Source organism: Taurulus bubalis (genome assembly GCF_910589615.1).
Source record: "Taurulus bubalis genome assembly, chromosome: 17".
NCBI classification, from domain to species: Eukaryota; Metazoa; Chordata; class Actinopteri; order Perciformes; family Cottidae; genus Taurulus; species Taurulus bubalis.
Window position 1 is genome coordinate 7,648,633 of NC_136605.1, and position 12,776 is coordinate 7,661,408.

The 12,776-nt window shown below is 48.5% G+C and overlaps 1 protein-coding gene across 1 annotated transcript in view; it reads right to left on the bottom strand.

Moving 5' to 3' along the window:
• Positions 1–417: 417 nt before the first annotated feature.
• Positions 418–12,776, bottom strand: part of tnrc18 (trinucleotide repeat containing 18) — a gene marked incomplete at both ends in the record, with an annotated part of 39,114 nt that continues 26,755 nt past the window's right edge. The window contains 13 exons of the mRNA XM_079233431.1: positions 418–624; positions 732–806; positions 1,595–1,831; positions 1,929–3,718; positions 5,168–5,320; positions 6,097–6,213; positions 6,557–6,665; positions 6,789–6,864; positions 7,879–7,996; positions 8,085–8,229; positions 8,884–9,018; positions 9,487–9,947; positions 10,517–10,699. Coding sequence (XP_079089557.1) covers positions 418–624; positions 732–806; positions 1,595–1,831; positions 1,929–3,718; positions 5,168–5,320; positions 6,097–6,213; positions 6,557–6,665; positions 6,789–6,864; positions 7,879–7,996; positions 8,085–8,229; positions 8,884–9,018; positions 9,487–9,947; positions 10,517–10,699 — 3,806 coding nt within the window. The remainder of the gene's footprint in view (positions 625–731; positions 807–1,594; positions 1,832–1,928; positions 3,719–5,167; positions 5,321–6,096; positions 6,214–6,556; positions 6,666–6,788; positions 6,865–7,878; positions 7,997–8,084; positions 8,230–8,883; positions 9,019–9,486; positions 9,948–10,516; positions 10,700–12,776) is intronic.

Consider the following 12,776-nt stretch of genomic DNA (forward strand, 5'->3'; position numbering starts at 1 on the left):
CATAAATCTATTACATGAAAATAAAACACTCATATTTCCCTCTATATAACTGTGTGTGTATTACGTGGAGGCGAGTATTTACATGTGTCTGTGCGTGTGCAATTGTGTGTTCATGAGCATATTTACATGTGAAAGGAGACCGCGCTGCTCGTGTGTATTCTCAGGCGTTCCCATGAGCACAACCAGCAGAGCAGCGCTGACGGAGTCCGTGTGTGCAAAGGGACTCCTTCCTTGTAATACTGTCTATAGCGTGTCCCGTCTCTGTAGTATGAAGCCGCTCCCGACAGTCTGTTTGAAGCGGATCGCGGCGTCGGAGCGGTCGAGTTCATTTGAAAAGATCCGTCATGAATGAAGATCAGTGATTAGACTTGGGCGGTCGCTCCTTCGCGAGCTCCGTTTAACGCGCTCTGCGTCCGCTCAGCAGATGACCGGCACGCCGTCGGTGTTGAAGATCATGCCGGTGGTGGGTTCGTAGGTGCCGGCCAGATAGTACAGGTCCTCGCTGTCGGCGTAGCGGCGCGTGTGGGTCATCTGCTCGTACTCCTCCACGCTCACCACCAGGCACTTGTGGCTGACCGTCTGCACGTCGTTCTCGTCGCTGTGAGACGACTGGTAGAGGGCGCGCTGTGGCGGAGACAGAGGCGGTTATTCTGAAGCTTTCATAACGAGACAGTGAACTGCAGACACTTACAGTCTGCCGAACCCAAAGTACAGAGAAACACCTCTCTCACCTCCATGAAGTCTTTCCTCTGGATGGACGAGTGCAGAGCTGCTGGTAAAGACTGGCCACACATCTGATCCCAGTTCTGGAGAGGACACACACGTTTTAGGAAAAAGCTTCAAACTAACTGGACACAAACATGTCTTCAGTGTGACAAGAGGTTCTTTTTCTCAACGGCGATGACTGAATCATAGATTAAATACTAAAAAAAGTCATGATCGACCTCATCGTGATGATCTCATGGTTATTTAATGGTATTGTAGCATGATGTATCGCAATGAGGAAGAGAGCAAAATTAAGGAGGGAGGTTCCATTAGTTATGAGATTGAACTAAATAATTCCAATTTCATGACTATTACATTTCCGGAAATGTAATAGTCAAAAGGCTCTTCTTTTATTGAAGAAGAAATACACTTACGAAACTAAATTATCCTTTACCGAATGACAAATCACGATTGTCAGATAGTGATTTATTGAGTTGTGTGACTGAACAATGACGATGATGTTGAAGCTCCAGGGGGCGGATCCAGTTGAATCAGCCGCTAATTTCTTGAACTGGTTTCAAAACTCAAGGGACCACATTCACAAAGCTTCAGAGGACAAAGAGCTGCTCCGAGTGATGACATTCTAAGACTATACTTATAATTATGACATTTTCAAATCCTGGTAGAGACAAAAGTTATTCACAAAGCAGCTTAGCTTTAGCCTTAGCCTCGGTCTGTTGATTTCCCTGTCCGTTCTGCGTCCATCGTCTCGGGGTCAACCAGACCTCACTAATGGAAAACTTTCAGTCCCTTCCCTCATCACTAGAAAGTTAAAAACTCTCCGGCTGTATCCTAAAGAATGTGTGTGAGCACGGCCCCAGGCTCCTACCTTCTTGTCGATGAGTTTCTTGCCGGGGTTCGTTTCCTCTGGATGGTAGAACCAGTTGACCCTGACCACCATGTTGCTGCCCCAAGACTCCCACATGCTCTGGATGCGGCCGATGAAGGGCAAGTTGGGCCGGCCGGCGGACAGGAACACGGCGCAGTCCCCGATGCGGATCATCTCCCGCCCGCGCACGATGGCCTTATAGAAGAGCTTCTTCGCCTTGCCCTTCATGCCGCGTCTCTGTGGGGTCAGAAGAGGACAGATTGGTCACAAAGGGAAAGGAGGAGGATTTTTGAAAGAATACAGTTGGTGTTGCTCTTCTGATTTTTCTTCTCACCTGAGTGGGTTTTCCAAACCACTTCCAGAGCTGCCTGGCTGGAAGGAAAGCAGAAATCTTGGGCCTGTTCTCCACACTGGGAAGCCTCTGGCGCTTAGCCAGCTCCTTGGTGGTGGGGAGGTGGACGCCCTCTCTCCGCTTCGGTCTCCCCACCTTTCCCTCGCCGCCGCTGGGCTTCGGCTTGGGAGGACGCCCCCGCTGCCCCGAGCCCTTCCCTGTGGCCGGTTTAGCAGGTTTGGCGGGCGCAGGAGCAGAAGGAGTTGGAGAGGTTGAAGGGGAGGGAGAACGTGAGAGAGGAGACAGCTCTTCTTCCTCCACTTTTACCACCACTTCCTTCTTCAGCTCTTCCTCCTCCTCCTCTTCATCCTCCTCCTCCTCTTCTTCTTCTACCTTCGTCTCTTCTTTCGGTTTGTCCGGTACTGGAGGTGGGGCGACGGGGCCTGGTGGAGGCGTAGGGGTCCTCTCTTCATCCGAGCTGCAGGAAGAGTCATCGGTGGAAGAAGAGGACGACGAAGAGGACGATGATGAAGAAGATGAGGAGGAACCAGAGCAGGACGACGAGGACGACGAGCAACTTGAGGTGCATTTCTTCTTCTTCTTCTTTAACTTGCCTTTCTCGCCTTCTTCCTCCGACTCCGAGCTGCTGCTACTCTGAGATTCATCTTTAATCTTTCTCTCCTCTCTTTTCTCCACCTTCTTCTCCTCTTTTTTACCTTTCTCCTCTCTCGTGTCCTTCTCCTGTCCTCTGCCAGCACTTCCCCGACCCTCTGCCTTCTCCTTGACCAGCATCGGCGCTTTGTAGGTGGAGTCTTTCTCTTGCAGGCCAGACCCTCTCTCCGGGGCTTTTGGCCGAGCCTTCAGCAGTTTCTGATTGGCTGTGGCTGTGGTGATGGGGGTGTGGTCTCTACGACCCTCTAACAACATCAGAGCCTTGGTCTTCTTGGTCTTGGGGGAGGTGACGCCTTCATGGTCGAGCTTCACGAGCGGCTCTGCAGACAGGGACTTGCGTCTCACAGCTGAGCCCACGTCACTTTGCCCCGAGTTGGGCTTGGGCCTGGAGAGGGATCTGGGTCTGGAGGACAGCTGGTCGGACGGCATCTTCAGTTTGGGTCTTGGGGCAGATGATGATGACGACAATGAAGAAGATGATGAAGGTCTGGGATTCAGTGAAGAGCCAGGTTTGCCTGTTGACAGCCTGGAGATGGGACCCGGTATAAGTCCAGAGCTGTGGCTGGGTCTGGAGCCGCTGTGGTGGTCCGAGGAGGGTTTGGTTTTGGGTGAAGCAGACGGGGGTCTGGACGAGGACGAAGCGCTTGGCTTGGGTGCAGTAGATGACGGCGCCATAGTGGGTCTGGACATTGGCCTGTTGGCGATGGGGCTGACAACGCTGCTGCTCTCTCTCTCTCTGCGCTGGCTGTTGTACGAGCCGAGGTTGGGCTCGCTGTACAGATCCACCGTCAGGACCTTTCCATAGGTGGAGGGGTAGAGGGAGGGAGGCAGAGCGCGGGCTGGTTTAGGAGCAGAAGGCTGGGAGGAGCCGGCCTTCCTGGGCCCCGGGTTGGGAAGGGTGGGGCTACTCGCTGGAGACGTGGTGGAGCCTTTGCGGCCTGGTTTTGCCTGGGCTCCCATTGATGGCCGGGAGGCCGGTCGGGGCTTCTCCTGAGCCGCCTTCTGGACGGAGGACGTCCTGTCCTGGGGAGGCTTGGCTGGAGCCTGGGGTCTCTCTGCGGGCGGGGTGGAGGAAGATGGAGGATCGGCTTTTTCTCGGCCATCTGGGTTCAAAGAGGTCTCTGAAAAACAAGAACGGAAAGACCACAAAAAGGTTTAAGAAGTCTGTTTGTTTGGGCCGGATATGCTGACGTATTCATTGTGTGGCTTGGTGATGTTTGTGGTCTTTGCAGCCTCACATGCTGAGACCAGATGACAAATGAGCAACAATTCAGACTTGAAAACATTTAAGAAGTGCTTACCCAGTAGAAAGGAGGCCAGCGTCGGCACATCAGACATGCAATATGCCATTTATTACCGCGAGAGTAATAGACCCTGAGCTTTACAGAACAACAGCCAAGCTGTTGGAGCAAATTCATGAAACTAATATCAGAGATGACAGCCGTGGTCAAATATGTGATATTTGATAAAAGCTATTTTTGTTGGTCCTGTTTTAAAAAGATTAATCAAAATAAGGATCAAAGCCTTTTTGGATTTCACTCTTTTAATGGTCTCTATGATAAATATGTAAAAAATAAGGACAGCAACAAACTGCATGGAACTCACTTCTATTATTATTTCCTAATTATCAACATAAATAAAATAACTTTTTCGCATTTTCGCTCAAACTGTCGCAGTAGATGAGAACAAATCAGGTTCCTCTGCGTCCTTTTAGTGCTCCTAATTGCATTTGCAAGATTCCAGCCGTCTAACCGAGCACCGCCAAACTTTCTCCAATAACAACAGTGGAACAGTAACACTATAATTTGTTTCTGAAAACATTTGAGGTGAGAAATAGGCAACACAGAAAGATAATCCGGATTCATATTTGATCAGTCGGACAGTTTGATTGGAGTTCGTGGGCAGTGATTAACAGACTCCTCGGCTCTGATTGGTTGTTTTTTCTCGGGAGCGATGGAATCTTGTTAGGAGCACTAAGAGGAGGCAGAGGAACTCGATGAAGTTACTCATATTATAGCTCGTTTTTTAAACCCAGAAGAGAAACTCTGCTCTTCCACAATAAGCACTGAGGCAAATAATGTGGAAGCCATCTCTTATTTTACTACGTTATGCCGACACGTTTGGCTCCGCTACGTGAGGAGATGTCTTTTAATGGTCCCTTGGAATTACTCGAAGAAGAAAGCAAACGTGATGGCAGTACTTAATGTACAACTCACTAGTTTTATCTTAAGCGCCACCTCCAATATTTTTACCTCCCATAGGGAACATTACCTTTTATTTCATCGATAGTTCTTACAGATTTGACACGTTTGGTCCATCGTTTCTGTGGAACTCATCGTTTCCACCAGCACTGTCGTTGATGCATTGGAGCCAAGTAAAATTAGACTCACAGGATATTATCCATTAGCGGGATAAGCAGCGGGTCTGTGGGTTGGTACTAACAAATATTGAGTGGAATATAGATGATACTAAAAGTCAAGCATAAAGCCTCATGTAAGCCGAGAAACGAAAATAAAGTTTTTTACTCAATCCATCCATCAGTTCCAGAGGAAGCACTTTGATTAGCTCACCTGGTTTGGGTTTGGGTTTGCGGCCGGGTTTCCCTTTGATCTTCGGAGCGCTGTCCTCCAGCTTTGTTCCCGCTTCTTTGCCCTCTTTGCTGCATTTGCGAACTCTTCTCCTGGAGCAGCTGGACACGAGCAGCGCAGGAGACGGCTCGGCGCCTGAACAGAAGCACAGAGCCATCGGCTTTATGGTGCGTCTGAAATATTTAAACTGTATGCTCTTCATGCTTTCATCGTGGCTGCTGCACATTGATGCGATAAAAAAAGAGAAGCTATAAATTAATCTGAATGGAGGCATGCTGTTGTCGGCTACATGCAAACCTCTCAATTGAGCCAAGATGATTGGACATTTTTACGTTTTGGGTGTGAGGCACTGTGTCGAGTTCACTCCCTCATAAAACATCAACATATTGGAAGCACCTGGCTTGCAAAAAGGAAAATATTTAGTGGAATTTGACACTGTGTTTTGTGCTCTGTGTCGTTTCTCTCCTTTAGGAAGCCCCATTCTCATCCCTGTATTTGATGTGGACGTCCATGAAGGCGGAACCAGGCTTTAGTCTTGGACAACACAACCACTTAGGATGAACTATACACATCCGCACACAGCAGTTCAAAGAGTAGCGAACAGCTGTACGCTAGCAGCCCTCGACCGGGAAAACAATTACGCTAAAACCATCAACACACACACACACACACACACACACACACACACACACACACACACACACACACACACACACACACACACACACACACACACACACACACACAAATAGATAGCGTTCATGCATATGCAGACAGGTGTGATCCTAGGCCTACACCAGCACATGCACACTATTTGCTAACCAAGCAGTGAGGGCAAGATGCAATTAAAATCTGTGACTTCATCATCACTGTGTGTGTGCGTGTGCGTGTGTGTGTGTGTGTGTGCTCACAGTGGATCTTGTAGTCCGGCGGCAGCAGTCTAATGTGGGAGAGGGGGATGCGGCCTGTGTCGCCGTCGTCAAACTCCACCGTGATGAGATCATCATTCTCGTCAATATCGGAACTTCCTGTTTACGGGATGAAAAAAACAGTCAAAAGTAAGCTGAGGCCTTTCGATTTAGACACATTTCAGAGACAGAAAAACCTGTTTTAAGTTTTGATTGGTATAACGCCCAGTCATTTAGGCGTTACTGCTCATCGTTCATTGAAGTAAAGCGAACTGAATAGAAAGTACCCGGACTAATTACCATTACCATCCGGCTACTTAAAGTAATAAACTGTGATGAATTATACTCTGTAAAGACCTTTTTATATTTGTTTGTGCTGACAGCTACAATTAAATTGCCAATGTGAATAGATTATGCATCTCATTGTGTGAGTGATGGGTGTGTGTCTGCGCTGGTGCCGTACCGTTGACGACGCTGCCGGGATAAAGGCAGCGGTACTGCTGGCTCCAGTAGGCGGCGATGCGGGTTCCCTCGGGGAGGTAGCGCACGGACGGGGGCTTCACGTCGATGATCTGCACACAGAAAGGATCCATCAGAGACTTTGTGCACGTTCTCCAACTCCTCAAAGGGTCTCAACTGTGTGGAGGTGGTGAGTTTTTGAGCTCGACCACAAATGCAGAGGGTTGTTAACTCACGGCCTCCTGCAGCAGCTGCTCCAAGCAGTAGATGTGTGGCCGGTTCCCTCTCTCGCCCTCCACCACCACGCTGTAACTGCAGGGAGGAAACGAGGGAATCGGGGTCAGAAGTTTAGGGTCAGTGAGGAAAGGAGCCGGAGTCTCAAGACAGGGTTCATACACATTTGAACCAATGGATTTCCATGACTTTAAACCAAATTTCCATGACCAAATATTTTATAAAATCTCAGGATGTATACATATTAATTATTTCAAACTCAGCATAAATGAACATATGAATATAACACATTTCCAGGACTTTTCCAGGCCTGGGAATAACCATTTTACACTTCCATGACTTTTCCAGGTTTTCCATGACCGTAAGAACCCTGCAAGAGGAAGATCAGCCGTCTCTGCCGTGTGGTCTCTTTTGCCAGAGACAGGACTCGACTTTTAACCTGATTCGGACTGCTTTGATGTGCGGCAGGCTGAGGGAGTGTGTTGTCTTTCACCAACTACCACTATAGTGCTGTGGCTCTGCCAAACACTGTTCGGAGCAGAGCGTGACTAATACCCACACTCCCCTGGAATATTAATCCCATCTGAACAGGGCTTTACTCTGTTTGTTTTCTTTTAATTAAGCCACTCCGGATTTGAGCGGCAGCTAAATGACCAGACTGAGATCTAAACGTAATGTTTTTATGTTTGTGTGCGTGCAACTTTGATATATTTAGAGGAATAGTTTGTTTAATCAGTACAAAGACGTGAAAACAACAATTGAGTTGGTCGAGCCGTTATATGCTAAGCTGAGCCGCCCAGCAGGAGGCTTTAGCTTTCTAATGAAACAACTTATAAATAAGCGTAGTGGTTTCCACCGGCAGACGCTTCCTCACAAAATTCTCTCCTTTAGTTTAAATGTCTGTGGGTTCTCCACATGTTCTCCATCAATGTGCTGCTGAATCAGGTACTTCTGGAATCAAGGACAGCACAAGTCCACGGGGACAACAATTGGAGCACACTGATTGATTCGCCGCTCGCAATGTGTGCGTTTCCACTATTAAAAGGCTGCAGATCCATCACTGGGCTGCAGTCTGTTTAAAGGCGGACTCACATGTCAGGGGAGTGCACAGTGTTCACGTGTCCTGCGTACAGGAGTTGGTCGTCCATCGGGATCAAAACTCGGAGTCCGTCCACCAGAGAGTCCTTATCCAACACGCACTGCACTGGAGCTGAACACAACAGAGGCACAGCTCCGTTAACGGTTGTACGGTTGCGTCTGGAAGGTGATGGTGGGTGATGTTTTTTGTGTGTACTCACCAGGCGCCGAGGACTTCTCAGATACGCTGCTGCTGCTGCGCGGCGGGGCGAGTTCATCCTCGCTGAAGCTGCTGTCCTGGTTGGGCTCGAAGTCTTCGTCCGCCGCCATGCTCTCCATCAGCCGGCTCACCGCGCCTCTGGAGGGCTGCAAAAATATATATACGGCGCTTTAATTTCACAGCACGAAATATCCAAGAAGTCAACCAGGAAGATCTGATTTGTGGAGTTTTTCCTGTGCCGATGCGAGGGTCCCGAGACAGCAAAGCCCTCTGAGGCAAATTTGTGATTTTGGGCTCTACGAAATAACATTTTATTTAATTAAATAAATATTTTTTGTACGGTGCTCTTGCTGCAGCGGATGCACTTGAGGCGGCCTCCCCTCCCCTCCCCCCCAAACTAGCAGGCTGACGCACCATAAATGAACTTCTCAAAGTGAAGCAGTAACATATTACAACACTTATGCTGTTGAACACACAATCTTTTCTCTGCTGTTCCACCACCACAAAGCGCTATGCACACACTTCAGCTGCCTTTAGTTGTTTCCAAAACAAACTCTAGTTGTGGCTGGTGGCAGATGGAGAGTAATGCAACACTTTGGAATAAATCACACATTGCAAGGTTTATTTTTTTTTTTCTTCTTCTTCTCACCAACAGAACAACACAAGTTAGCGTTACTGTGTGTGTGTGTGTGTGTGTACGTGTGAAAAGAAATGAAACGCACTTAAACGTTATGGTTTTGTCCTTGCCAGGATAATTAAGTTCACATCCATAAAGACAGCTGCTCTATCATCCTACTGACCTCTCTGGCCTTCGTCTTAGCTTTCTGTTGGCTCTTGCGTGCCGGGCTGAGGCTCAGAGGTGCAGGGACGTCTGTGATTGGACTGCACAGAGCGGGCGGGCTCACCGGCAGAGGAGAGTCCTTCGGCCTCTTTTTCTGTTTTTCAAAAGTCACAACACACGAGTTAAACACATGCATACGAGTGACTGCACTGAGGTTGTAGTGGACAGATTTACATCCACACACACACACACACACACACACAACACAAACACTGAGGGTGGGACGCTGCCAGGCTGCCTGCAGTTGTCCTTTCTTGTCAGCAACACGACACAGACAGCAGGGGAGTGCTGCAGTGACTGAAGTACTAGGAAACCCTGCTGGCACTCTGACACACACACACACACACACACTTAAACACATGCTCTCTCACACACTCTCTCACACACACACACACACACACAGGTGTCGAGGGAGACAAAAGGATGTGAGGGAACCAGAGTTTGAGGGAGGAGGAGTGAAAGGAAGAGGAGCAAGGAGAGGTGGGAAGAAAGGACAAGAGTCCCTTTGTTTCTCGGGCTCTTCTCAGTTGGTGATTAACAACCCGATGAATTATTGACGTACTTTCACCACATCTTTCCCCTCCCTGCTGGGCGGAGAGGGTTTGGGTCTGGAGGCCGGCTTCGGGGTGAGAGGCGGGGCGGAGCCGGAGGAGGAGCTCTGACTGGTGGGAGCGGACGTCGGCATCTGATTGGCCGAGGTGGTGGCGTCGTGGAGGAAGATCCTCTCGCTGCGGCGCCGGGTCCAGGCCTCGTCCTCGCTGAAGCCTCCGAACCCGGGGCCGGAGGAGGCGAGGTCGAAGCTAAATTGCCGCGGCGAGATCGGCGTTGGCCGCGGTTTGGGCGGAGGCTTGCGTTTGGCCGGCAGCGCGTCGTCCCGCTTGGAGGGGCTGGTCTGGTCGATGCGGCGGGTTGCCGGGGGCAACAGGGGGAGCTCTGGGGCGGAGCGTTTGCCGTGAAGCAGAGAGGGGAACTTCCTCAGGCGCAGGTCCGAGCCCGAGTCCGACCACTCGCACTCTGATGACCCTGACGGAGGAGAGGACAGGGTCACATGGTGTAACAACTCTTCTTATTCTCACACACCCTCTCCCCCTCACACACACACACACACACACACACACACAAATAAACTCAGGTGTTAGATTTTCTGGAATCAATAACTCTGTGAATAGGACTATTGATCAATTTAAAACTAATACATAATTGAAGACTGAATCATTACTTACAGCCTGATGTGACAATTAGATATAATGTAATATTTAACCAACAATCAATAATATAATCCTCAACAATCGCTCAGGCGGTGAACCTGCTCAACCACAAAAAAAATAAAAAATAAAAATCACAAATTACAATCACAATCATAGACTGGAAAGATGTCGGGGGAATCTGTGAAATGAGTAAGAGCCGGAGCGTTTGTTCAGAACAAGCTGCTCTGCATCTGGTTTTAATACGAGGAGGAAAGCCACATCACTGTGTTTATTCACCTTTCTTTGTTGCTACTTTACATAATAAAAAAAAATCCATATTCTCCATGGTTATTGGCACAGACATGACACTGTGTCACATGCAACTCAGTTGTATCAGCTTTTTACCCAGAGTGCTTTGCCTGCTGCGTTGTTTGCCGTCATGGAACATGCTCAACGGCGTGGCGCTGACGGGGAGCGCGCTCGCCGCAAACCTGGCCAGCAGACCGAGCCCGCTCTCCTCGCAGCCGCCATCCTCGTCCGAGTCGGACTCATCCTCGTTGTCGTAGTCGTCTTCATCCTCGGAAGTTTCTGTTTCAGAGAAAAGACGATCAGCTCAGAGACGACTGTGGCTGCAGCATCGGTCCGGGCCGAAGGTCAAATCACTTCCTACTTCCACTTCCCACACAAAGACTGCACTTCTGAAGAAATGTGATCGAGATACGTTTTTAAGACTATCAACTAAACAAAGACTAAATTAAGCCTATGTAGAGGCCAGGACTTTACAAAAACAGACTACACACACACACACACACACGTAAGTTGACCAGAGATGACAGTAAAGAGAGAAAGCGATCAACTGTCCAAACCACTGCAGCCTGCTCTCACACTGTAATGCTGTGTAAGCTAGATACAGCAGGAAAATATGAGATTCACCACATACATGCATGTGAGCCACTCTGACCGACACACACACACACACTCTCTCTCACACTCACACACACTCACACAGCAGCTGAGACCATGTGAGCTGGAACTCTGACTCCATTATCATTTATTATTTATGAAAAACCTCAGGGGAATGTGACACAGGGAGAAGTGAAAGACCGCTTCCTTCTTCCTCCAAGTCTGACAGGCCAACACACACACACACACACACACAGTTAGCTGTGTTTGGCAAGTTGTTAGCAGTTAGGTCCATGGCAACAGAGAAGCATCTCCTCACGGGTTAGAGCGTTAACATTGTGGGTGGATTCACAGCGCAACATAGTCTTTTTTGTTTGTTTTCTTAATGACATCGAAGTGTAAAACGGCGGCCATGAAATTAGCAATCCTGTGTAACACTCGGCTGAAAGTCAGAGTTTTGCCACAGTCTCTGACCATACAGAGCAGTGATGCTACTGGGGCCAGACTAGACCTGTGCATCACTGCAGCACGTTAAACCAATGGAGGCCAGCAGAAAAGATTTTTTAGGGGATTTTGAGTCACTCTTTAGCTAAAACAATAAAGCTTGATTTGATCTACAAGGCTTTTTTTATTTTGATGAAACCGTTTACTTTTGCTGTGGCTCCAGACGAGACTAAAACACATATTTACAAAACAAGGACTTGTTTTAGGAGCCAAATCAGGAGTACACGTTGTCCTGTGAATCCACGGTGTGTTAACTGAAGCAGGCAGACGGTACAACAAGCAGGCGCTGAGAGGACAGCCCTGTGAGGCCCCTTCGGTATAATGTTGGTATGAGCTTCGAGTAACCATGGCTACATCCTCTTTCCCAGCGGAGCACCAAAAGTCTTCCTGTGAACTTTTGCAAGCCACCGGGAGACGTAAAGTTGGGGAAGTGGAAGCAACCACGGCTCTCAAAGAGTTTTATTTTTTGAGGACAATAAAAAAGAAAAAAAAAGAAAAGGGGAAGAAAAAAGGTCATATTCTGTGTATGTGATTCAATTTCAGCACGGCCCATATTAGCGGTTAATAAAGAATAGAGGAAGGGGCACTTCCTACTTACAGAGCAGGTGACAGGGGTGTGGCCTCAGGCGGGGCGGGGCGAGGCCTTAGCACAGTCAAGCTTAAGCAAGGCTTGAGCCACTAGCTGCAGCGAGGTAGCGCGGGCTCAAGGCTGCGCTAGTCCTTGCCAAGCTTCTGTAATGCAGCAGCAGCAGCACAAGCACATGGAACAGGCTGAGAGACACTCAAAGCACCATGGGTAGGGAGGAGGGGCAAAGACGAGGGGGGGAAAGGTGAGAGGACAAAGCAAGATGTCTGAGAGAGTAACGTAAAAAGGGAAAAGGGTTATTTGAAGGTTTAGTAGACAGAGGAGGGGCTCTATTGTCCAAATATCCCCAGCATATTAATATGATTGGTGCCGTCAAGACGTTTAGAATGAGTCGTGATGCTTTTATTTCCCCCACATCACCACAACACATCATCAGTAGACATTTATTAAATTTCCAAAGATCCAACTGTTTTTGTTTTATGAGCGTTTAAACTGACCAGGAAACAAACGTCTTATCTGTCCTATCAGAATCGGCTCTGTGTGCGTGATTTTCTACGTATTATGTTTTTGTTAGATGTTTCCCCAAATGTCAAGCTCAGATTGAACAGTGTTTTTCCAACCTTTTCCAGAAGGACCAAACGGGATATTTGAGGAACAGAGCAGTCTAAAGGA